The 23,937-nt window shown below is 41.8% G+C and overlaps 1 protein-coding gene across 7 annotated transcripts in view; it reads left to right on the forward strand.

Moving 5' to 3' along the window:
- rab27a (RAB27A, member RAS oncogene family) overlaps positions 1-23,937 on the forward strand; it is a 131,126-nt gene that overhangs the window by 92,578 nt on the left and 14,611 nt on the right. For all 7 annotated transcript variants that reach the window (XM_043677507.1, XM_043677508.1, XM_043677504.1 and 4 more), the window contains 2 exons: positions 729-901; positions 21,496-21,581. In XM_043677507.1, coding sequence (XP_043533442.1) covers positions 749-901; positions 21,496-21,581 — 239 coding nt within the window. In that variant the 5' untranslated portion in view covers positions 729-748. The remainder of the gene's footprint in view (positions 1-728; positions 902-21,495; positions 21,582-23,937) is intronic.

The following is a 23,937-nucleotide window of genomic DNA, read 5'->3' on the forward strand; positions in this document are numbered from 1 at the left end:
AAGAAGTAGGCACGGAGGCGAAGGCGGCGGAAGAATTGTTCGATGTCTCGCCGCATGTTGAACTCGTTAATCCGAGAGCGTAGGGGAATGAAGATGAGGCCTCTGCTGAGGACTGATATTTCATCCTCAGAGAGGGGTAGGTCTGGAGGGATGGTGAAAAGACGGCAGGGGGAAACATGAGGAAAACATTACCCTCTTAAAAAAATTGATGAGAGGATGGAAACTGAAGTCAGTGAAAACATCTTCCCTTTCTGTCGTGTCCCCCCTGTACTTTGCGCCTCTCTCTGTCTAAGGACTCGGCGGTCACTGAGGAGGGAGGGACAACACTTGGTTAGTCCAGACGGCAGGACAACACCGAGCAGAAAGATCACGGCTGTCGGCGAGGACTGGGACAAAACCAAGAAAAATGTCAGCAAAAATTTCAGAATTCAGACAAAATTTAGCCAAGAAGTGATTTTATTTGTAAAATTGAATGAATTTTTAAGCGATATTCAGTGTTTGTACACATTTTATCAATTGAACGAAATAAAAACTCTGTAAACATGCTTTTTTACATGATCATGTTCAGTATGGCTTCCTTCTGAGCAAATTACTCCCCATCCACCTTGATAATCGATGTTGCTCTGTATTTTGAAGAGGTGGTTGGTATGGGCAGGTAGGAAGAAAGCCTGGTCACCTTTTTTGTTTGAGTCAATGTCTCTGTCCAACCATCCTTTTCTTCATTGCAGGTCAGCGTTAAGTTTTCACTATGTCTGATGGAGACTACGATTACCTCATCAAATTCCTAGCCCTGGGAGATTCAGGAGTCGGGAAAACCAGCTTCCTCTATCAATACACTGATGCCAAATTCAACTCCAAGTTCATCACCACAGTTGGCATTGACTTCAGAGAAAAGAGGGTGGTGAGTAAATTTGAAGCTGGAGACTGATGGTTCCCGTACCACTGTCTTTGCAACAACCGTAATAAACGAGCATTTTAGTGCCTTCTGGGGATACAAAGCCTTTTGTGAGCTTTGATGTTTTGAAAGCAAGCTTTTTGTGTTAGGTTTTGTGCTTGTACACTGTAACTTGTGTTTTATGTTCCTGTTCAGTACATGATTATAAATTTCTTCTAGCTGTAAGCTAGATTTTAAGCACTACCCTGTAAGAGTGTAAGGCAGAGAAGCAGGAATAGCTCCTCCAGCTTGACCTACCATTTAATAAGATCCCAGCTGATCTAACTGCAGCCTGAAATCCTCATTCGAGCTACCCCGAGAAACGATCACCCTTCTTTACCAGGAATTTGTCTACCTCTGCCTTAAGAACAAAGACTCTGCCTCTACCGCCTTTTCAGGAAGAACGTTCAAAAGACTTGTGCCACTTTGTCCAAAATGATTTTGTCTCACCTCTGTTTAAACAGACGAACCTTTGTTTTTAACCAGACAACCTAAGTTTCAGGCTCAACGTAGTGAGCGAACACCCTTTCCACGGCAATCTTGTCAAGACCCCTCGGGAACATATACATTTCAATCAAGTTTTCTTTTACTCTTCTCAACCCCAGCGAACCCGCCTGTCCAGTTCTTCCTCCCAAGGCGACCCACCCAGTCCATCTATTACTTCGCTGACCCAAAAATAATTCCAGGCTTTACTTGGGTATACGTTCTCTGCACCGCAATTTCTGCAACCAAAGACCGAGTGCCGCCAGCTCTGTGATTTCTGAGGCCGAGGAATAGATTGATATTTCTCATCAATCAGCTCCAACCCTGAGAAGCAATTGTTAGCAAGGTAAGGTAGAATGCTTCCTTGTTGACCAGGCAAACAAAGCTGCTGAGTGGCTCGAGTTCTCCAAGTGGCCAGTTGAGCCATGTTCCGAGCACTCTGATGGATATTTGTAAACTCGGAGTGGTTTATGTGGCTCATTCACTCTCCTGGAGAACTTGGTTCTGAACCCACTCGTCTCATTTTGTTTTTGAAGATGCCCATTTTTTCCCGCTGATCAGCTGGTTTTCATCTTGCCATTATCCAAAGGCAGGAAACTTGAGCATCAGGGTTCTGATGTTTCAGTACTTCATGTTGGAGGGGGTAAGACAGACGTGAGGGAATACACTGAAAGAAACACAAGCTGTGAAGTTTTGTGAAGATTGAGAGCCAGTGGAGACAGAAGGACTGGTGACAGTGGCAGAGGGGAGGCTGGTGGGACTTTGAGATACGCGTCAATGGGATTTGACAGATCATAGTTTTGGAGGAGATACATTGGTACAGTGCAGGAAGTACACTGCCCCCATTGAATTCTGTTTGATGCACGCTACCCCGCATAGCACTTGTATTATCCATCACTGCAATGTACATAGATATGAGACCTTTTGATCACACAGTATTGCCTTCCTGGAAACAATCATCTTGTTGATAAAAGTATTTACTATTTACTATTTACTATTACACATGACTTCTGCCCCACCCATTGGGCCGATAATGCAAATCTCCGTTAGGCACTGATTCGAAAAGAAATACTACAAGTCGCTAAAACTTGTGAAAAACTGAGTTGACTTGCTACTGGTTTGAACGAGGTGGCAAGTTTCAATTGATGGACAAGAATTAGACTTTCCATTGATTGCTGCTGTTGAATATTAAGTTCCTGTTAATCTCTGCCTCCCTTATTATGATTGAATACCAAGACCACAACCCTTTAGAAAGTCATTTATCAAATTGATTTGATTCCTCCTAGATTGTCAATAGGAGGGGAAGAGCCACAAAAGACAGTTATGGATGGGTGAGGTTACAAATTCATTGCAGCTTTCCTGAGCTGCATATTGAGTTTGTAAAAGATGTATAGCCAGGAATGAATTTCTCTGCAAGTATTCTAGAAGCTCCACAGTGCCCTAGAGTAGATTTTTCCCCCTCCCTCTGGACAGTTTTATGTGACTCATTTGTACAGTTGTTCAAAATGAGGCTTCAAATATCAAATTTCTAATGAATGGGACATTGTTTAATTTTAGCACATTTTTAACTTTAGCTAGCCAGTAGACAGGTTAATATGATATTTTGCTTCAATGATCACCAACATAAGCTAGGAAATGTTGAACAAAATTCCTGATCTCCATTGTCAAGTGACATCTTCTGGAAGCCTGTCAGGAAGGGAAGGTAGAGCTGGGTGTGGGTTCTCTGATGGACGAGGCTTTGAATATCTGGTCAAAAGCCCTGATCACAATGGGTGCTACATAAATGCAAGTTTCATTCTTCCTCAATTGAAGCCTGAACCTCGACAATAAATGATTAGTCGACGCAGCTGCTGTTTAGCTAGCTGTGGCTAGGATGTGATTCACATAGAAATTCATCAGTTTACCTGCTATGGTGGACTGTCAAGTGGCTATCTCTTATTGCTGAGTTGGTAGAGGGTATTCTATCTCCAGGACAATAAATACTGCCTTTTCCAGCAATGTTTGATTCCTACACCAAACCTCATCCCTGAAGTAAACTGTCTTTCACTTAGCAGAATCCTGTGTCTGGCATTGGTGCTCGTGATGCTATTTCACCGCCCCTGCCAACCCCAGGTCCAAGAAGATCAGATTTAACCTGGTGCAGAAGCTTCTCCCCATTAGCAACTCTGTTGGAGCTATCCCTATAGTTGCATGAAGGGTGGTCCTATAATCAAATAGGAACCAGGACAGTCTAGTGAAGCTGCAGGCTGTTTCTTTAAGCCTGCCTTCAAAATTTAGACTGCTCTGTTTGCCAGACTATTGGATAATGGATGGTATGGAGCTGTCCTTTATTGTTGAATGCCATTTGATTTTAGGAAATATTCAGATTCCCTGCTGGTAAACGATGGCCTGTTATTTGTGAAGAACACTTCTGAGAGTCCGTGTACTGCAAAAGATGGTGCAGTTTTTCTATTGTTGATCCTGTGTTTGATGAATGAATGACTCCCTGCATGTCCAACCATTTTCAGCGGTGCCCACAATGACTAAGAGCACCGAGACCATGAAAGGACCTACATTGTCAACATGTAACTGAGTCCAGGGTTTATCTGGACATTCCTATGAACGGGGAGGTGGGTGCTGCAGGCAGTAATTTTTGACCTTGTTGGCATTCTGGGCACTGCCCACTAACACAGCTATCTCTACATCCAATCCTGGCCACCAGAGATAACTTCTTGCCAACATCTTCATTTTGGAAACCTCTGGATGACCCTGTTGGAGATCAGCCAGGATCTGGAGGTGACCTTTGCTCGGGACAATCACTCTTGCTCCCTATAATGATATGCTGTGCTCCCCTGGGATCTGGTCTGTCTGGGTCCAACAAGGTTTCAGTTCTGGTAGTGATGGCCCTTTGGTTTCCCCCATCACCACCAGCTGTTTCAATTTTGCCTGGACTGGAGTTTTCTGCACCCAAACTCTGATATTGTCAGCTGTGGCTGGAAGCATAGCCAGAAAATTTGCAGCCATTACCAACTCTTCCTGTGGTGGTACCATTTTTGGTGCATATGCCAGTGGAAGGTTGCTCAAGGCATTCACATTTGCTACTTGACCTCCCGGACAGTGTTCCAACTTGTAATTATACAGATTTAGTATGAGAGTCCACTGCTAAATTCAGCCTGAAGCTATGGGTGCCACAGACTTGTCCTCTTTAAATAGATTTATCAGGGGTTTTGGGGCCTGTTATTATTACAATCTTTCAGCTGTAAGATATTGGTGGAACTTCAGTGTTGGAGTCCAGAGTGAATTTTGTTAAAGGTTGGTTCTGTAATCACTGAAAAGGCTGCACTGGTATCGAATTCCATTAGAACTGGGTGATCATTTCGCCAGAGTTTATTTTGATTGGTTGAATGATCCAAGCAATTTAACTGTTCCAAACCAGAGGGAGGTGGCGTTTTCAATGTGTGTACTCTCCTGGATACTGGCCTCTGAGTTCTCTTACTCAATTAAGGTCCAATGGGATTCCTTTTCTGTCTCGAATCCACATATCGGTAGCAACTAGTGTCTTGCTGGCCGGATCCAGACAAAAATTTTACCATTTGGCTAAGGCTCAGCTTTGTTTTGGGGTTTTGCTGTGGACTGACCAAGAGTCCCTCTGTTCAGGGTGTGTCCTGAGTGAGGCTATGCAATTGCCTTCACTCAAGTGGTGTTCCCCAAACTCAGTCAGACTGGCAAGAGTGTCTATTTCCATCAAAATACCCTGCAACTTATGTTCTCCATTTTCCAATGATAAAGCCAGTTTAGTACCTGTTTGAAGTCCAGTTGGGTTTCAGCTAGTAGCGCTTTTGCATGGTTACATCATTAATCCCACATACCAAACGGTCTCTCGGCATCTCGTCAAAGATTTAACCAAAGACATATGCCTCTGCCAGTTGTCTTAACATAGTCAAAAATCCCGATAAGGATTTGTCTGATTCTCAAATTGAGTGTAAAACCAATAGCAACTCAGAATTAGAGGAGCCTTGGGGTTGTAATATTCCTTAACTAAATCCATCAACTTTTGAAATGTTTTGGTATATGATGCCTCAGGGAAGGTCAAGCTCCCAAGAACAAAAAAGCTGCTGGTCCACAAGCTGTCGGGAGATTTGCTCATTTCTTTTCATCTGCCCCAATGTCATTTGCCTGGAAAAAAATAACTAATTCCTTTCACATTCTGGGCCCAGTCTTCAACAGGATCAAATTATTCAAGCTTCCCAAATAACAGCATGATGCCAGAAATGGTTACCCTCAACTCAAAGATGACTGCTGCAAGCGAATTTCTTCAGGAATGTGCTTTGCTCTCGTTGCCACTGAAATAATTCCACAGTGGTTGGTATCCCATCACCAAGTCATCCTCTATTTACACGTGGAGAATCCTTGAAACTGATCCCTAAGACCCAGTTCTCAGCTCAGGCCAATGCCGTTGCTCTGTGAAAGTGTTGCTGGCACTTCCTGCCACTCTTGTTCTTACCTGTCAGCCTGGGCTCCCTCATTGGGGATGTTAATCTAATCCAGTCAGGGAATTCCTATTCTATGAGGTCCACCTGGCTCACCTTGTTAGAATCATTGCATATTCCAATGCAGTAACTGCTTCAAAATCTTTGATGCATGCGGTCTTATGAGTCATGGGTATGCTTCTAAGCAAAAGACTACCATTTTACCTCATACCTAACTAGGTGAGAGGTCAGATCAGACAGGTGTCAAATCACTGTGGTGTCAACTTGGTAACCTAGAACTTGGGTATTGCTAGGGAAAAAGAAAAGAGGATATCATAGCTTTTAACCTTGTACTCATCAAGATAAATGCAGGAGTATTAAATATCCAAGAGAAGAACAATTTATGTTGCATCAGTACCCTTGTTCTCATTCATGTCTAAATTGTTGTTACTTTAGCTTAGATTAGATTACCTTTGAAGTTTGAACCTTTTGTGACTATCCTGGTGAGTGCAAAGATTAAAAGTTTTAATTCAGTGTCTTTTTAACTTGTATAAATTCATTGTTCAGGATGTGGCTCTCTGGGTAGAGGTAGTGTTTAAGAAGCTCAGGCCAATGCCGTTGCTCTGTGAAAGTGTTGCTGGCACTGAATTTGCTCAATGCATCCATGTACTCTCTACTTATTGTTTTAAGACCTGGTTCAGCGTGTCTTGCAGCAAAACAGAAGGAGACTGCACGTACCAAACACATTGCCTTCCACATATGTTTAACTGTACCTTACTGATCACCACTTTGTAATCCCATAAAACCATGTCATGCTGGCCCAGGTAAAATTTGCTTCAAATCTAATGGAGGCATGAAGGTGAATATATCCTGTAATAAATTATGTTAGTTTGCCCTTAAGTTGTACTTCGCTTTTCCTGGTCATTGTTGAATGTCCTTATTTCTGATTTGCTCACGGGCCATGGGCATCGCTGACTGGGCCAGCATTTATTGCCCATCCCTAGTTTCCTTGAGCAGATGGTGGTGATCGACCTCCTTGAACTACTGCAGTCCATGTGCTATAGTTTGACCCACAGTATGTTCCCAAATATTTGCTATCCTCTCCTTCGAGATGTAGATTTGATTCATTTTTCCAGCCAGTTAACATCTAGCATTGCTTGATTTAATTGCTTACTTGAAGCATTCTATCTGTGTGCATATGGCAAGTGCTCTGCCCAGGACCGTAAGAAACCACAGAAGGTGTGCGCATGACCCAGAATATCACAGAGGCCAACCTCCCACCCATGGACTCCATTTACATTTCTTGTTGTTGCTTAAAGGCTGCCAGCATTATCAAAGATCCCTCCCACCCCGGTAATACTCTCTTCAAATCTCTTCCGTCAGTCAGAAGATACGAAGCTGGAATGCATGTGCCAACAGGTTCAAGAACAGCTTCTTCCCTGCTGTTATTCAACCGCTGAATGGACCTCTCTAACTTCAAATAACGTTGATCTTGCTTTGCGCCCCTCCTGTGCAGTGTAACACTGTATGCCTCGCTCTGTCTCCACATCCTATGATCTGTATGTTCTTGTTTGCTGTGATCTGGCTGTATGGCTCGCAAAACAAAACTTTTCACTGTACTTAGGTACATGTGACTACAATAAATCAGGTCAAATTGAATGGGTTGAGCACTTGTTTGTAAACTTGAAATGATAAAAAGCACAAATTGAAAATTTTGGTTTGAACGCAGGAAGAGATGTAAGCTTTGTAAGATGTGAGATGCCAAAAACAAAATGTAGAAGAAGCCATTTTTCCTCAGCTCAAAGACCAGTCTTTAATATGCCCAAAGATGTCACAAAGAACTTTTGACCAGATTATCTATTTTTTAGACAAATTATCATTGATCACATGAGTCAATTTATATTAGACAACCCCAATCAACAGCAAAGCAATTAGTGACATATTTGTTTGCTCTTGTGTCGGTTTCAGGGTTAACTGTTGTCCAAAACATCAGGGAGGGCTCCCTTCTCTTTGAATAGTGTTGTGGTGTTTCTAATTTCATTTGAAAGATGCCATTTCTAACAATACAGCACTCGCTGTGTGCTGCACTGAAATGCTAGCTTGGATTATGCGATAAAGTTCTGGCATGGGATTTGAACCCACTTTCAGTGTGCTATCACAGAATCAAATGAACCCTCAGCAGTTTTACATGTCTGAGCTGGTTCCCGGCAATGGAGGAGGGAGGGGACCTTCAGTTCTTATGGATCAAGCATTGAAGTTGGTGTGTTGTAAATTTCCTGCCATATAATGAGCCTCCAGGACCTACAGTAGAGAAGAGAAACATAAGTGCAATTTAGTGGAATGCTGAACGGTTACAGCACAGAAAGTGGCCATTCAGCCCATTGAACCTGTACTGATTCTCTGCAAGTGCATTTAGCTCCTCCTACTCCTTCACCCTTGCCCTGTAATTCTGCAATTCTTTTTCTTTCCAACGTGTCATGATCCCGGGTAGACCAACAAATTCTGAAGAGATCAGTTTCCCACCGACCAACAACGATTTCATGTTTCAAGACTTTTACTGTAACAAATGAAAATCAACACAAATTAAATAGTAATTAACAGGCAACTAATGCTTTAAACTAGTGTGAAATGTAAGTTTTATATTAACAAACCTATGTTGTCTTACAAACCCTTTTTACTGAGTGCTGTATTTGCAGCAGCTGTATGGGATTTACAGGGACATTCCCCCAGTTAGTCTCAGTGCCTCAGCAGGCATACATTTCTTCCGGCTACGTCAGGTCGAAACTTCTTGTGTCCCTCAACATTTACTCCACTCTGTCTGAGCTTTGCTAAATATGAATACTGTTGGCAAGACTACATCTAGGTGATTCCTTGTTTCTTAAACCTCCTGTAGTCCTGTCTGCTATGTTCCTGTCTGAGGGGAAAGCGAAATCTCACCAAGCACCTTGCTTGCTTGTTAACACAGAGACAGTTCCTCCTCGTTTTCCACAGCAGAAGCTCTAGCATTTCTGTCTCAAAAAGAAGCTGTCCTTATTTTTTCTGAGATGCTGTGAAATGATGGTGAAACTGATACCTGTCACTTCAAGTGTTTCTGTATGAATTTCACTCCCCCGTAGCAACCAGCTCGCATGGGCATGTCTCCAAGCTAAAGTGTTTAACTGACTTCTCTGCTTTAGTTTGAGATAAAGGTGCATTTCAACAAACTATTCTCTTGTAAAGGTTCAGCGTTCATTAATAGATGCTTATCCAGTTCCCTTTGAATCTGCCTCCACACCCTTTAGGCAGTGCATAACAGTTTTTAACCACACGTGTAGAGAGTTACCCTAGTTGTTGCCGACAGTTCTTTTACCAATCTCCTTACCTTTGTGTTCTCAGCTCTCTGTTAGTGGGAACAGTTTCTCACTATCTCCTTTGTCCAGACAACTCCTGATTTTGAGCACTTCCACCAAAATGCCTCTCAAACTTATCAAAGGAAAGCAGCCTCACTTATTCCAATCTGTGCACTGAACTGAATGTCGTATTCACAGAATCCTTCAGTACACAACAGGCCCTTTAGCCAATCACGTTTGCACTGACAAAAAAAATTACTCTTAAATCTAAATTTGTCCCAAGTTCCAGCATAGCCTCCAATGTTATTACATTTCAAGTGCTCATCGCAGTACTTTTTAAAGATTGTGAGGTTTTCCACTTGAACTGCCCTCCCAGGCAGTGATTCCAGGCCCCCACCATCCTCTAGGTAAAACAAATGTTCCCTCAAATCTCCTCTAAACTTTCTGCCCTTCACCGTTAAGATGATGCCCCACTGTTATTGGGTTTTTAACTAAGAGGAGCAACTGCTTCCTACCCACCCTGTCCATGCCCTTCAATCTGAACACTTCAGTCAGGTCTCCTTTCAGCATCCTCTGGTCTGAATAAACCAGCCTGAGCCCTAACCAGATTCTCTTCCCAGATAAACCGTTCCACCCCAGGCAACATGTTGTTGTATCTCCTCTGCACCCTGCTGCCCCCTGCCCCAGTGCAATCAGATCCTTCCTATCGAATGGTGACTAGAGCTGCATACAGTGCTCCAGCTGTGGCCCAAGCAAAGTTCTATCCAGCTTCAACATGACCTCCCTGCTCTTATAATCTAGAACTGATAAAGGCAAGGGTCCCCATATGCTGCTTTGGCCACACTATTAACATTTGTTGCTGCTTTCAGTTATCTGTGGACAAGCATCCCAAGTTCCCTGTGTTCCCTTGTTCCTATTCCTCTACTTTGCTGCACCTTCCACAAAGCCTTGCCACCTTTCCTGAAGTACAGTAATGAATTGGACACTGTCCCAGTCAAGGGATAACTTGTTTAGATGCAGAGGGCAACTTGCTGAAGAGCAATTTGTCCTAGAAATTCAAAAAGTCTTTGCTCTTGTTGAGTACCTCTTTCTGATCATGGTATCTCCTCACACTGTGTACCTAAATTAATTTGCCTTTGCGACCAAACCAGTTATAAAGTTTTTTTTTGTTATCTTCCACGCCTTAATTGTCGAAGCTTGGGACTGCATGTGCCTTTTTAAAGATTTTCTGAAACTGAGCCCGGGGATGGTGTGAGGCCGGTGGTGGCACTCGGCTCTTCGGGACTGTGTCTTCTTGGAGTCAGGTTGCTTGTGAATGCAGCCCAAAGCCACTGGTAAACTCCATCTACGGCTAACTACTGGCACGAGACAGATAGTCAACAAGTACAGTAAGGGAAAGTTGAAAAGAACTTTCTGAAACTGATTGTCCATCTTTGAGCAACTTGTGCAGATATACCCCGTCCTCTCTGCTCCTGTTCCTCTTTTTGAAATTAATGCTTTATTTTATAGTATCTCTTCGTTTTTATATCTACCACTATTACAGTTAATTCATGATGTAACTAACAAGATAAACAAAGGGGAACCTGTAGATCTACTGCATTTGGATTTCAAACAGTGATCAATAAAGTGCCTTATATTGTTAACTGTACAAGATGAGAACTCATGCTGTTAAAAGTAATTTATTAACATGGTTAGAGGCTTGGATACCTTATTTATTAATTTCTTTTAAAAATGACTTGGGTAAATGGGCATTTGGCAAACTAACTAAAGTGCTACAGGGATCAATGTGGAAGCCTCAACTATTTATGATCTATGTTAGTGATTCGGAGGAGAGGTCTGACTGTGTTTTGAGCCAACCTGTTTCAAAGTGGGCAGGAAAGCAAGTCATATAGAAGGTGCAAAGGGATATCGATAGTTTGTGAGTGGACAGAGAAAAGGAACTTGGGAAAATGTGAGGTTATGTACTTGGGCAAGGAGAACAGTAAAGCAAGATAGTGCTTAAAGTGATACAATTTACAGAATGTTTCAGTGCAGATGGCTCTGGGTATCTTCCCACATGAAGACCAAAAGGTTCCTCTGATAGAGTAAGTGACCAAGAAGGCACATGACATGTTGTTACTGATTATGAGGAGGATGGAGTATAAACTTAGGAAAGTCTTTCTACAGCTCTCCAGGGCATCAGTGCAACCCACCTTCGATGCTGAGTACAGTTCTGGTTCTCCTTGCATAAGGAGATACTTGCATTGGCGGACGTTCAGGGACTGTTCACTCGATTGATTCCTGGGCTGAAGGGACCATCTTCAAAGGTGAGCAGACTGAGCCTGTATTGAGGTTGAGCTACCTGTATTGAGACATTTACAATTCTAAAGAAGCTTGACCAAGAAGATGCTGACAGGATATTGCCCCTTACTGGGGAAATCTAGAACTGCTGGGACATGATTTCAAAATTCAGGGTTTCCATTAAAGGTGGAAATGAGGACTTTCTTCCAAAGCTTGTGAATCTTGTGAAGGCCTGCATTTCTGAGCAGTACAAGCTGGGTCGTGGAATAGACAGATTCTTAAACTAAATGGGAATTGAGAATTAAGGACAAAAGATAGGAAAGTGAATTCAGGGCAAGACCAGAACAGCTTGAGGGCCTATTGCTTATGTGCATCTGTTTTCTGCATGTTCGCAACTACTCAGATAATTTGGTAAAAGTGTCACTGTCACTTTTATTCCAGAGGTTTCAACTTTGTTGGCAAGCTTATATTGAGCTCTTTATCAGGCACCTTTAATAAGTCCGCGTACACATCATTTATTGCACTGCCCTCATCAATCCTCTCTGTTGCCTTATTAAACTGTATTAACATATGTGATCTAATTAGAGTCGAGAGTGTGGTGCTGGAAAAGTTCAACTGGTCAGGCAGCATCTGAGGAGCAGGAGAACCAATGTTTCAGGCATAAGCCTCATTCCTCAGGGTTTCTAGCCTGTGGCCTGCTGTTGTAGTCACAGTATTCTATGTAGCTAGTCCAATCCTTTCTGGTCCATGGTAACTCCCAGGATAATGGTGTGGCAAGAAATTCAGCAATGGAAGTGCTATTGAATGTTGAAGGATGATTGTTAAATTCTCTCTTGTTGAAAATTGTCATTGCCTGGCACTTGTGGTGTTAATGTTACTGGCTACTTGTCAGTCCAAGCCTGGATCGTGTTGTATTTTGGAGTGGATTGCTTCAGCGTCTGAGGATCGTGAATGATGTTGAACTTTGTGTAATCATTAGCGAGCATCTCCACTTCTGACTTCATGATGAAGGGAAGGTCATTGGTGAAGCAGCTGGAGATGATTGGGCCTAGAACACTACCCTGAGGAACTCCTGCAGAGGTGCCCTGTAGCTGAGATGACTGCCCGTCTTCCTCTGTACTGGATCAGACCTGAACCAGCGGAGAGTCTTCTTCCTGAATTCCATTGACTCCAGTCAATGAAACACTCTGTCAAGTACAACCTTGATGAAAAGTCACTGAAGTTCAGCTCTTTTTGTCGATGTTTGAACCAAGGCTATACAATGGTCAGGAGTAGAGTGTCCCTGGCAGAACCCAAACTGAATGTCAATGATCAGGTTATTGCTAAGCATGTATCACTTTATTGTAGAGGTGATGACCCCTTTCATTACTTCACAGATAATTAAGAATAAACTGATGGGACATGAATTGACTGAGGTGAATTTGTCCTGTTTTTTGCATATAGATAATACCTGGGCAATTTTCCAGATTGTTTGGCACATGCCAGTGTTGGAGCTGTTCTGGATGAGTTGTCTAGGGTTGTAGCAAGTTCCAAAGCACAAGTCTTCAATGTTGGAATGTTGTTGGGACCTGAAGCCTTTGCAACATCCATTGCTTTCAACTGCTTCATGTGGAGCACATCAAATTAGCTGAAGATAGAATCTGTAATGCTAGGGACCACTGGAGGAGGCCAAGATGGATCATCCACTCAGCACTTCTTTTGTACTTTGTGGGTGGGGGTATTTGTGCCACGTCCTCCTCCAGTGAGTGGTTTAATTGTCCACCACCATTCATGAATGATGTGGCAGGACTGCAGAGCTTAGATCTGACCCTCTGGTTGTGGGATTGCTTAGCTCCAACACTTGCGGCTTTTATTATTTGACATGTAAGTAGTCCTATTTTGTAGCTTCACCAAGTCGACACCTTATTTTTAGGTATGCCTGATATATACCTGCACTCTGCATTGAGCCAGGGTTGGTCCCCTGGCTTGATGGTAATGGTTCAGTGGGGGATATGTCAGGCTATGAGTTTATATATTATACTGGAGACAATTCTGCTGCTGTTGATGGCCCACAGCACCTCATGGATGAGTTACTAGATCTGTTTGAAGTCAGTCCCATTTAGCATAAGGGCGGTGCCGCACAACACAATGATGCGTATTCTCAATGTGAAGGTGGGACTTTTTTTTCAAAAGGACTGTACAGTGATAACTCAAATCCAATGCCACCATGTATGGAAAATTAGAAATGTGAATTGCTTTGAAAATTAATTTAACTTCATTAAAAAAAAGTTCCTACTTTAATAAAAGTCTAACTTTAGAAAAATTGAGATCTATACCCCAGGATAGAGGCTGAAAGTTGTTCAAAATTCATTCAAGGGATGAGGGCATCACTGACTAGGCCAGCATTTATTGCCCATCACAGAGGGCAGTTAAAAGTCAACCACATTGCTGTGGGCCTGGAGTCACATGTAGGCCAGACCAGGTAAGGATGGCAGTTTCCTTCCCTAAAGGGCATTAGTGAACCAAATGGGCTTTTCCAACAATCAAGATTGGATTAGAGGTCATCATTAGACACTTAATTGCACATTTTTATTGAATTCAAATTCCACCATCTGCCATGGTGTGATTCAAACCCAAGTCCCCAGGACATTAACTGTCCAGTGATAATACCGCTGGGCCATTGCCTCCTCTTACTTTCTGTAGTTTTGTACAACAACAACATTATGCTTCCCTTTCTATACTCTGCGTTGCTGTGCATTATTTATCCAGGCTGGAATCATCCAAAACTCTGTCCATGTCCAGACTCTCCTTAAATCCTCCTTCCCCCATCATCCCTGGATTTGTTGACCTTCCTTGCCTCCTGATCAGTCCACCAATGCTTCAATTTCTAAAATTTTCAAATCTCCCTATGTTTGGACAGTTCATTGTCTCTAACTCTCTCCAGCCTCAGTAACCTTCTACAATCTCTTTGTTCCTTCAATTCTGACATCTTCTGCATCCCAGATTTTCATCACTTCATCATTTGAGACGTCTCCACAGCAGTTTAGATCTTAGACCTCTGAAGTGACCCATGACTTCATACTTTCCTTTAAGGTGTGCCTTAAGACTGCCACTCTGAATTAGCTTTTGGTAACTAGTTCTAATGTCACATGTTGTGCCCCAGCAGCAAGTTTTGTTGGATAAAGCTCCACTGACTTGTCTTGGGGAAGACTTACCTTGTTAATGCCACGAAACAACTGAAAGGAATAAAAAAGATGTTCACCATTGTTGCTTAGTTAATGATGGATGGAATGGGGATTAGTTTTCCTCTGGCTTGGTACCTACAGTAACCGACACACGGTGATTTTTTGCTCCAGCCTATTTAGTGAATGCTGGTGTACAGCTCCATCTGTTGGAATTATTGTGATTTGCAACCTTGCTTATTCCCAGTTTAAAATTCATGTGTTTTCCTCTGCTCTGTGGATGTGATGATTTCATATTTCACAAGTTAGTGATTTGAGGAATAGAATAGTTGAGATACTGTCAAAATAATATTATTCTCTGAGGCATTGTGGATCTTCAAGGTTTTTAGATAGTGACATGTCTTGGTTTTGAAGTTTGAGTACAATTGTGTAAAGGCAAATTCTTTAGAAATCCAAAATGACTCTCAACCACAAATGATTGTGGAAAATATGACAAAGCCTTACCTGTTTGCTATCATTTTGTCTGGTCCTGAGTCATGTCAATGAGATGATGTGAGTCTGCTTCATGCAGAGAGCTCTGTTAGTACTACATGACAGCAGCTATCCTGCAGTTGTTTGAAAATCTTCCATCACCCCAACCTCCCTTCTGCTTTCCCTGTTCCAGTGACTAACGCTACTCCATTATGTGACCATGATTTGGGAGCTGGACAAGAGATATTTGTCCTGTGGGAGCTTCTCCTGCACCTACCACATCACAACTTCAGGAAAATTATTTTTCTCTCTAAAACTGATAAAGACAAACCTTTTCTTAGTTTGTTATACGAAATCTGCATCATTTTCCTGATCAACATATTCAGAGATGATCCTATGCACCTCTGGAGCAGATGGGACTTGAAGTTGGATCCCCCTGGTCCAGAGGTAGGGACACGGCCACTGCACTAAAGCAGCCCTTTGTCATTAATTGGTTAGAGTATTTTTGTGTGAGTTGGTGGTAGATGAAAGATATTCCAGGTAATTAAGCATTCACATTGCAAATCCAAGATGGAGAAAATAACCCTAAAATGACTGTACATCATCTTGAAGCTGGATGAAGTCTACAGAATGTGTTCCCATTGGGATCTGACTAGTGGTGCAGGAGTTAGGGCAACTCGTAGATTTGTGCTACATTCGTTTCCGGATATTAGTCTAGTTTGTTATGTTGAATAATACATTTATGTTTATGTAATGACTGCTCCGTTTTGGTACATTGGTACAGAAGAATGCTTTCTATAATTAGCCCTTTCTACCAATTAAACAGAGCAGCTCCTGCCTGTGCACTGGGGCCAAATGACAGCCAAAGCAAACTGTCCAAGCTGACAATTGAGTAAAGTCAAATGACCTTCACCACAGCGAATGCTGAATATCCTCTGCTCAGTTTTAAGGAGAAGGTTTAACTTTTTTTAAAATTGTGGTAGATTGCAGAAGTGGCTGAGAACTGAAGTTGATTTCCCCCAATGAAATCTGGATGATCTGCAAATGTGCTGGCCTTTGTCAAAGGAACCGCAGGTCCAGTGGATGTTATATTCTCATGTCATTAGCGCAGGGAAGTCAAGGGCTTTGCTTCAGTGCTTCCTGTTGAGAAATACTGAACTATTGCGACACCTTTTGAGGTTTCTCTCCAGATTTGGATTTGTGAATACAAATGTTAAAGTACAAGATACTGCCCACCCCACCCCAATGTAGCCTGTTTTGCTAATTCAGATGCCTGATAACATAGTCTGAGTTGAACTTCTAATACCTTCACCCAAATCAAATTAATGTTTTCTTAATGGGGTTCAGGAATTTGGACATGTTCTACAAATGATATTCTCTGAACTAAAGGCTTCGGGTTTGGTTGCTGAATAAATAAGTTTCCATTTGCAGTTCAGTGATGTTCTGTTGTTTTACCTGGTGGGTTGGCATCTCTCTTCATGGTTCCATCCATTTTTTTTTGAAACCATTAACAATAGCTTTGCCAATGGCTATTGGACCCTGCTGATCCATCTCCATGTGTGGCTCACAGTGCTGCTCCCAATCCATTAGGAGTGAAGTTTTGTCTCCATTAGCTGTAATGTGATCTATGCGCGAACTGGTTTTCCAGATGGCCTAATTATAAGAGGTTTTCGTCTTTGAAACTTGTAATCATGCAGTGTACATTTTGATGAATACCTCAATTAAGATCATGTCATTGCCTTGACAGCTGCAGTCTTGTAGCACTGTGAAATCTGCTGTCAAAAAGATGCAATCCCTAATAAGTCAAAAGCTCACTCGAAAGGCATTTGCTGTAGTTCATGAGCTACCTGAGAACAAGTTCTGTTGAATCAGGATGTATTGGCCTGTTTTGTTAGTGTATCACTTTTCCCACAATTCTTTGGCCCAGAAACATTGCTTTAAATTTGATGTGCTCTGATTTTCTAGTTGATTGGTTCCATGTACAATTCTGTTTGAAGCATTACGGAATAAAAATATCACATGTGAGAGTGAAATGGTGAGGAAGTTGCCTTGAATGGAAAATTGTAACAATAAGGAAAGATTAGATAGCCTGGATTGTTACTTTGAAACATAGGCTAATGGGAGATTTAGTTGGGGTGTAAAAGAAGATGGTGCCTGGACAGCGTGGATAAGTGTAGGTCCCAGAATAATGTATTTCCTTTTAATATGAAAAGTAACCAAGGGGCATAAATTTGAAGTAATTTGCAGAAGTATTAGAAGCTAATTGAGAATCGTTTTCACATTTGAGGGTGGTGATGTTCTGGTACTTATATTCTGAAGAGGTGAGAGAGGCAGAAACGCTTAAATTTAAAAGAAACATCTAATTGGATGAGCATTTGAAGTGCATTGAAGTGTGAACCAAGAGCTGAAGTGTGTGATTCTCTTGTTATTTCGGCCAGTGTGGAGTCTGGCTTCCTTTGACATAATGAGTTCTCTAGGTTTGAGTGAGCTGCAAGAGGGGCGGAAAATAGTGTAGGCTGGATGCCTGAAAAAATGTTGTTGGATGGAAATTTGCTGAGGTCTGATGAGTTTGTTCCAATTGTATAAAATTTGTTTAAAATTGTAAAAAATCAGTACCTCCTGAACCACAGCTCCCTTAAAAACAATTCAATTTGGGTCATTTAAAATGGGGTCAACACTGGCAAAAATTTGGGAAGTACTGAGGGGTAGTTTAAACATTGTGTGAGAACCCAGACTGTGGTGTTTTGTTCCAGTTAAAACTATTGTCAGACATCACTGTCAAGTCCTGCTGTTTTCCTTCTGCCCAGCTCTCTCTGGTGGAAACTGTTCAAAATGGAACTAATGTCCTTTTATTGCTGTGTCCGAATTAGTGCCCTGAATTTTACTTGGTCACAAAACCATTGTACCTTCCTCAAACCTGAGCAGGCTACTTCAGATTTATTCGCACTTTTTAAGTGGCAACCTTATATGCTAAACGATGTACAATAATTGGTCTCATGTTTGACATTATTTTCCACGTGGTTGCCTATTGGATGGCTTTTGGTTTAAATTGAGTGTTGATTACCTCAGACTCATTTTAATGTATTGCCAGCACGTTGGGGATAAATTAGTTAATACCATCAAAATTAAGTCTCTGATCAGCTCATGGTTAACAAAGTCCATCTACAGATGTTAATATAGTTTCCTCATGTTTGCTGGCTCATTAGTTTCTCTCAGTTAAATGTTCTCATCTTATCATCACCATTGATCACAGACATAACCTTCTTGACAGTGTCGCCCACCCTACAAGTATTTAAAGAAAACCTTTAATAGTGATGCCAAAAAAATGTATCTGCCTTCTTTTCTGTTTTAAAATCTTTGTCTTGAGTGATGGGATGATTGCAGCCATCAGACTGGCTGACCACAGTGGAGAACTACGAAAGCTGACTGAAAATGTTTACAATTGTACAAGTCTGGCTCACTGATTAGGAAATCTGCCGTCTTTGCCTGGTTAGACCTATGCGAGACTCCAGACTTGTAAACAATGAGGTTGACTCTTAACTACCCTCTGACCAGTCTAGCTACTCCATTCCAGGCACTTGGGTCATGGACAACAAATACTGGTCTGTCCATCCTGTGTAAAGGAAATTATTTGTAGCATTTGGAACTGGAAGATTATGTGGGTGAATAATCCATTCAGGGTTTTCCCTAGAAACGTCTTTAAAGGGGCCATCACTTCATGGTGTTTTTAGATTGCTTGATCTTATTTGTGTCTTTGAGATTATTGTACACATTCTCTTGTGCATTTATCTGCAAGGCATGTCTATGTCTGTCCAACTTTGTCTATTGGCCCCTTCTGTTACTTGCTCTCTCTGTTAGCTGCTCTTTTTACAACATAATCATTTAAAATGGTGGAGCAGGTTTGCAGGACTACTTTGCCATCTGCTTATATTTCTGTTATTTTATATTCTAAACAGAAAGTACTGCTGCCAATTCTACTCCTCCTCAATTGAGGGTTATTGGTGCTACAATGAAAGTGGAGCACTCGTTACCTTGCCAGAAATGCTGGGCCCAAGTGGAAGTGGCTAACAACCCTTAGCACAAGTCCTTTTATTAGAAACTAATGGTCTTGTGGACGTATTTGAAGAGAGGTGATAGAGTGAGCGCCCACCAGTTACATTCGCAGTCTGCTATCAGACTTTAAATGAAAACAGAAGGTGCTGGAGAAACTCAACAGGTCTGGAAGCATCTTGGAGAGAGAAACAGTTCAGGTTTTGAGTCTGATATAACCATTCAGAACCCATCATACTCATAAGCAGAGTCCATTGTTGGGGAAAGAGTAGATGGGATATACCCATGTCTGATTTCCTTATTAAGCACATGATGTGCCTGAACAGCTGAGGGAGGCTATGCCTTAGTTGATCTGTGCCATTCACGAGGAGGCAGGTGGATTTTATTTTATTTTTTACTTAATCTGTTCAGATGTGTTATGTCCCAACTCTAAAGTAAGCTGGACTGGCTCAGAGGCACTTCCACTGTGGGCATGTACAAGCAGCCCCAAATCTAGGGGAGAGGCAAATGAACCAGGAGTCTCTCAGTTGTCACCTGTCCAGTGACCCTGCAGGAATTGCCTGAATCTGAAATAAGGGCGTGGGTGAAAACTGAGTCAGCCTTGGCTGTTCCTTCCCTTCAGATGAATCACATCTTTTGAAGTACCAACGAAATCATAATGCAACATAGATGCTGAGCTTTTTTTTTGTTCAGCATTACATCACGCATTACTTTTTACACATTACACATCCAGTCTGAAATAAAAACTCAAAAGTAAGTGAAACTTCAACACTTCATTCTAGTAACTGGGCTCCTGTGTATCCAATCTAAAGAGATTTCAGACTGTCCTTTTGATGGCTTAATGGGCTGTGGGGAAAGAGAGATATGGAGACTAACACCCCTATTCATTTATAAAAGGAGAATGAATACTGTAGTTTCAGGTGCATGGACCAAGGTCTTGTTAGTCCAGCAATTATTGCCCATTCCTAAATGCCCAGAGTCTGCAATAAGTCATAGGGTCATACAGCATGGAAACTGACCCTTCAATCCAACCAGTCCAAACCAAATAGAATGGGACTGTTTTGATTTGTGTGGGCAATAGCATGTGATTCAGCTAATGGCTGCAGTGCTGTCTCTAGTATTTTCTGCTCTGCAGTTTGAAGTGCTATCATTAAAGAAATTGACTTTCTTTGTGGTTTAATAGTTGTCTGTCTTGATTTCACACAGCGAATTATTGTCTGATTACACTGAGAGCTGTTTTTGCTGACTTGTAACTGCTTAATTCTTTCTTGTTACTGCATTATTTCCATTATCTCTGACTTTTTATTGTAGCCACTTATTCTCACAGTCAGTACTTTTTTCAAACCTGGAACAGTGGTATTATCATTGGACTGTTAATCCAGAGACCCAGGTAATGTTCTGGGGACCTGGGTTCGAATCCTGCCATGGCAGATGGTGGAATTCAATTTTTAAAAACAAAGTCTGGAATTAAGAATCTAATAATGACCATTAATTGTTGGAAAAACCGTCTGGTTCACTAATATTCTTTAGGGAAGGAAACTGCCATCCTTACTTGTTTTGATCTAACTATGACTCCAGACCCACAGCAATGTGGTTGACTCTTAACTGCTCTCTGGGTAATTAGGATTGGTCAATACATACTGGCCTAGCCAGCGATGCACTCCTCCCATGAATGAATAAAGCCCCCACCATTTTCCAGCTCCTTTTCAATTCCAAAGAAGAGATGCGAAACATTAACAGAGCTTCTTTTTTCACAGATACCTCCCAACCTGCTGAGTTTCTCCAGCACTTTCTGCTTTTATTTCAGGTTGCCAGCATCTGCAGTATTGCATCTTAAATGAGGAAAGTCTGAAGTTACGTTTATCCATCCTGGTTGTGTGGTTGGTTGTGATTTTGAAGTTGTGACTGACGATAAAGATGGGGAATATCCTGCTCAGCGATAGGGCCTCTCTCACTTTAGACCAGACCAGATGCAGCAAAATATATTCGAATGAATTTGTATGTTTTGTAGAACACCTTTGCTTTATAAGAATGTTGGAAAGAATCCCACCAATTCACCACTGTACATTATCAAATATAGCCCACATGCATACTTCACACCTATCGGTGCCCCACATAAACAAATATTGACCTTGAAACTTTTTGTTTTGCAAAAGTAATGTAATGTTGTGAACACCCTTTTATTCTGAAGACAAAAAAGTCAACTTAAATGAGCTGACATTTGGACAAAGATTGGCTATGTTTAACCTCTGACCTCATTACAAGCTAGTTAATGTGCTTACTGCTTCGCTGTTGTAACCTAAGTTTGTTTTTAAGGGAATTTTAATTTTTTTTAATAGGTTTACAAACCCACTGGCCCAGATGGTAACACAGGAAGGGGACAGAGGATACACCTTCAGCTTTGGGACACAGCTGGTCAAGAGAGGTGGGTGCTTTTCACTTCCATAGAATTCCTTCAGTACGGAAGCAGGCAATTTGATCCATTGAGTCCACACCGACATTCCCACCCACTCCCATCTCCATCCCCCTACCCTATCCCGGTAACCCTGCATTTACCATGTCTAACCCACCTAACCTGCACATTTTTGTACTGTGGGAGGAAACTGGAGCACCCAGGAGAAAGGCACACAGACATGGGAAGAATGTGCCAACTCCACACAGTCACCTGAGGCTGGAATCGATCCTGGGTCCCTGACACTTTGAATTCAGCAGTGCAAAACACTGAACCACTGTGCCACCCCACCTAGAACATAGGAGCTTGGGTAGACCATTCACGCTGTCCAGCAACCTGGTCCTGGCTGATCACCCAACTGAGTCCCCTGTTCCCACTTTCTCTCCATACACTTTGATCCCTTTAGCCCTAAGAACTATATCTAACTCCTCCTTGGAAAACATTATGTTTTGATCTCAGCTGCTTTCTGTGGCAGGGAAATGAGTCTGGGTGGGTTACACTTCAGAGGGTCGATGTGGACTTGTTGGGCCGAAGGGCCTGTTTTCACAATGTAGGGAATGTAATCAGTGGTTCCAATGTAGCAGCATCTCATAAACACAACCTTGGCAAAGGCAAATTCAGTAAAACAGATTTGATCACAGTTATACCCAGTCCAGGAGAAAGGAAACATTGAAAGAATGAATCTAGCAGCTCAGAGCGAACTCAACCATTTTGCAGCAGCAGAGAGAGAGCAGTATCTAGCTGCTTCAAACCCCAATTTTAACAACTGACAGCAAAAGCTAAAACCCGGGTCTGTGTTAACCTGACTCCACCCACCTATTTTTTTTTTGTCTAATTTTTTTAAAAACCCAAGCTACTTCCTCTGTTTTCCATGGAGCAGACACCTCGGCACCAGGTTTACAACATCTCTTCATCTCTTCCCAAGGGAACCAGGGCAGAACAAACCTTTCTTAAAGTCACAACTTGTCACAATTGCAAACATCATATACTTGTTCAAAAAGGTTGGAAGGATATACCCAGCAATTACAAACCCATCAGCGATGAAGACGGCTCGAGAAACAATAATTTGGAAAGAATCAGTAGTTTGATGGAAAAAGATGGTGTGTTTAGAAAGAACCAAAAGAATTTCAAAGGAGAGTTTTTTTTATGTTTAACCAACATGTTGGAAAATTTATAAGGAGCAACAAAATGGCTCGATGAGGGTAATGCTGTTGAAGTGTATGCATGTATCAAGTGTATTTGATAGAGAGCCAACTTATAGATATAAGAGAAAAGAATAGGTCTTGGAATAAAAGGAGCAGTTCCAGCGTGGATAGAAAATTGAGTGACTGGAAACAGTACATAACAATACATCATATAATCAAACAGAGTCAGTATGGCTTCATGAAGGGAAAATCATGTCTCACAAATTTGCTAGAATTATTTAAGGAGGTAGCAAGCAGGATAGATAAAGGTGAAGCAGTGGATGAAATATTTTTGGATTTTCAGAAGGCACTTGATAAGATACCACATATTCGGCTACTTACTAAATGTTGGAAGTACTCATTAGCATGGATAGATGATTGGTTAATTAATACATGACAGAGAGTTGGGGTAATGGGCACTTTCAAGATGGCAACCTGTAACTAGAGGATCAGTGCTGGGACCACCATTATTTAGAATACACATGTGACTTGGAAGAGGAAAATGAATGTACTATCGCCAAGATTGCAGCTGACACAAAAATAATATGGGAAGGGAAGTGATGAGGATGTCCCAAGGAGTCCTCAGAAGGATGTAGCAAGGTATAGTGAGTGGGCAAAGTCCTTGCAGATGGAATATCATGGGGAAAAGGGGATAAGTAAGAGGTTTTACACTTTGGTAAGAAGAATAGAGGAGATGAATGTAATTTACATGGAGAAAGACGTTGAGGAATGGCAGAACAGAAGGATTTGGGAGGCCTCGCACATGCATCACAAAAAGCTCGCATCCAACTTCAAAGGTTAATAGGGAAGGTGAATAAAAGGTTGTTCTTTACTGAAAAGGGAATCGATTTTGAAAGGGAATAGATTTTAAAAGGAATAGTTTGTGAATAAAATGCTGGAAACCAGTGAGAGATTTCCAGAACACAGTTATCACTAAAGAAATCTCTAACTTTATTGACTTGAGGGATTTAGGGTGAGATGGAAAGATATGAAAGAGACCTAAGGGGCAACATTTTCACCAGAGGGTGGCATGTGTATGGAACAATCTTCCAGAGGAAGTGGTGGAGACAGGTACAATTACAACATTTAAAAGGCATCTGGATGGGTATATGAATAGGAAGGGTTTAGAGGGATATGGGCCAGGT

This window comes from Chiloscyllium plagiosum, chromosome 36 (assembly GCF_004010195.1).
Source record: "Chiloscyllium plagiosum isolate BGI_BamShark_2017 chromosome 36, ASM401019v2, whole genome shotgun sequence".
NCBI lineage: Eukaryota > Metazoa > Chordata > Chondrichthyes > Orectolobiformes > Hemiscylliidae > Chiloscyllium > Chiloscyllium plagiosum.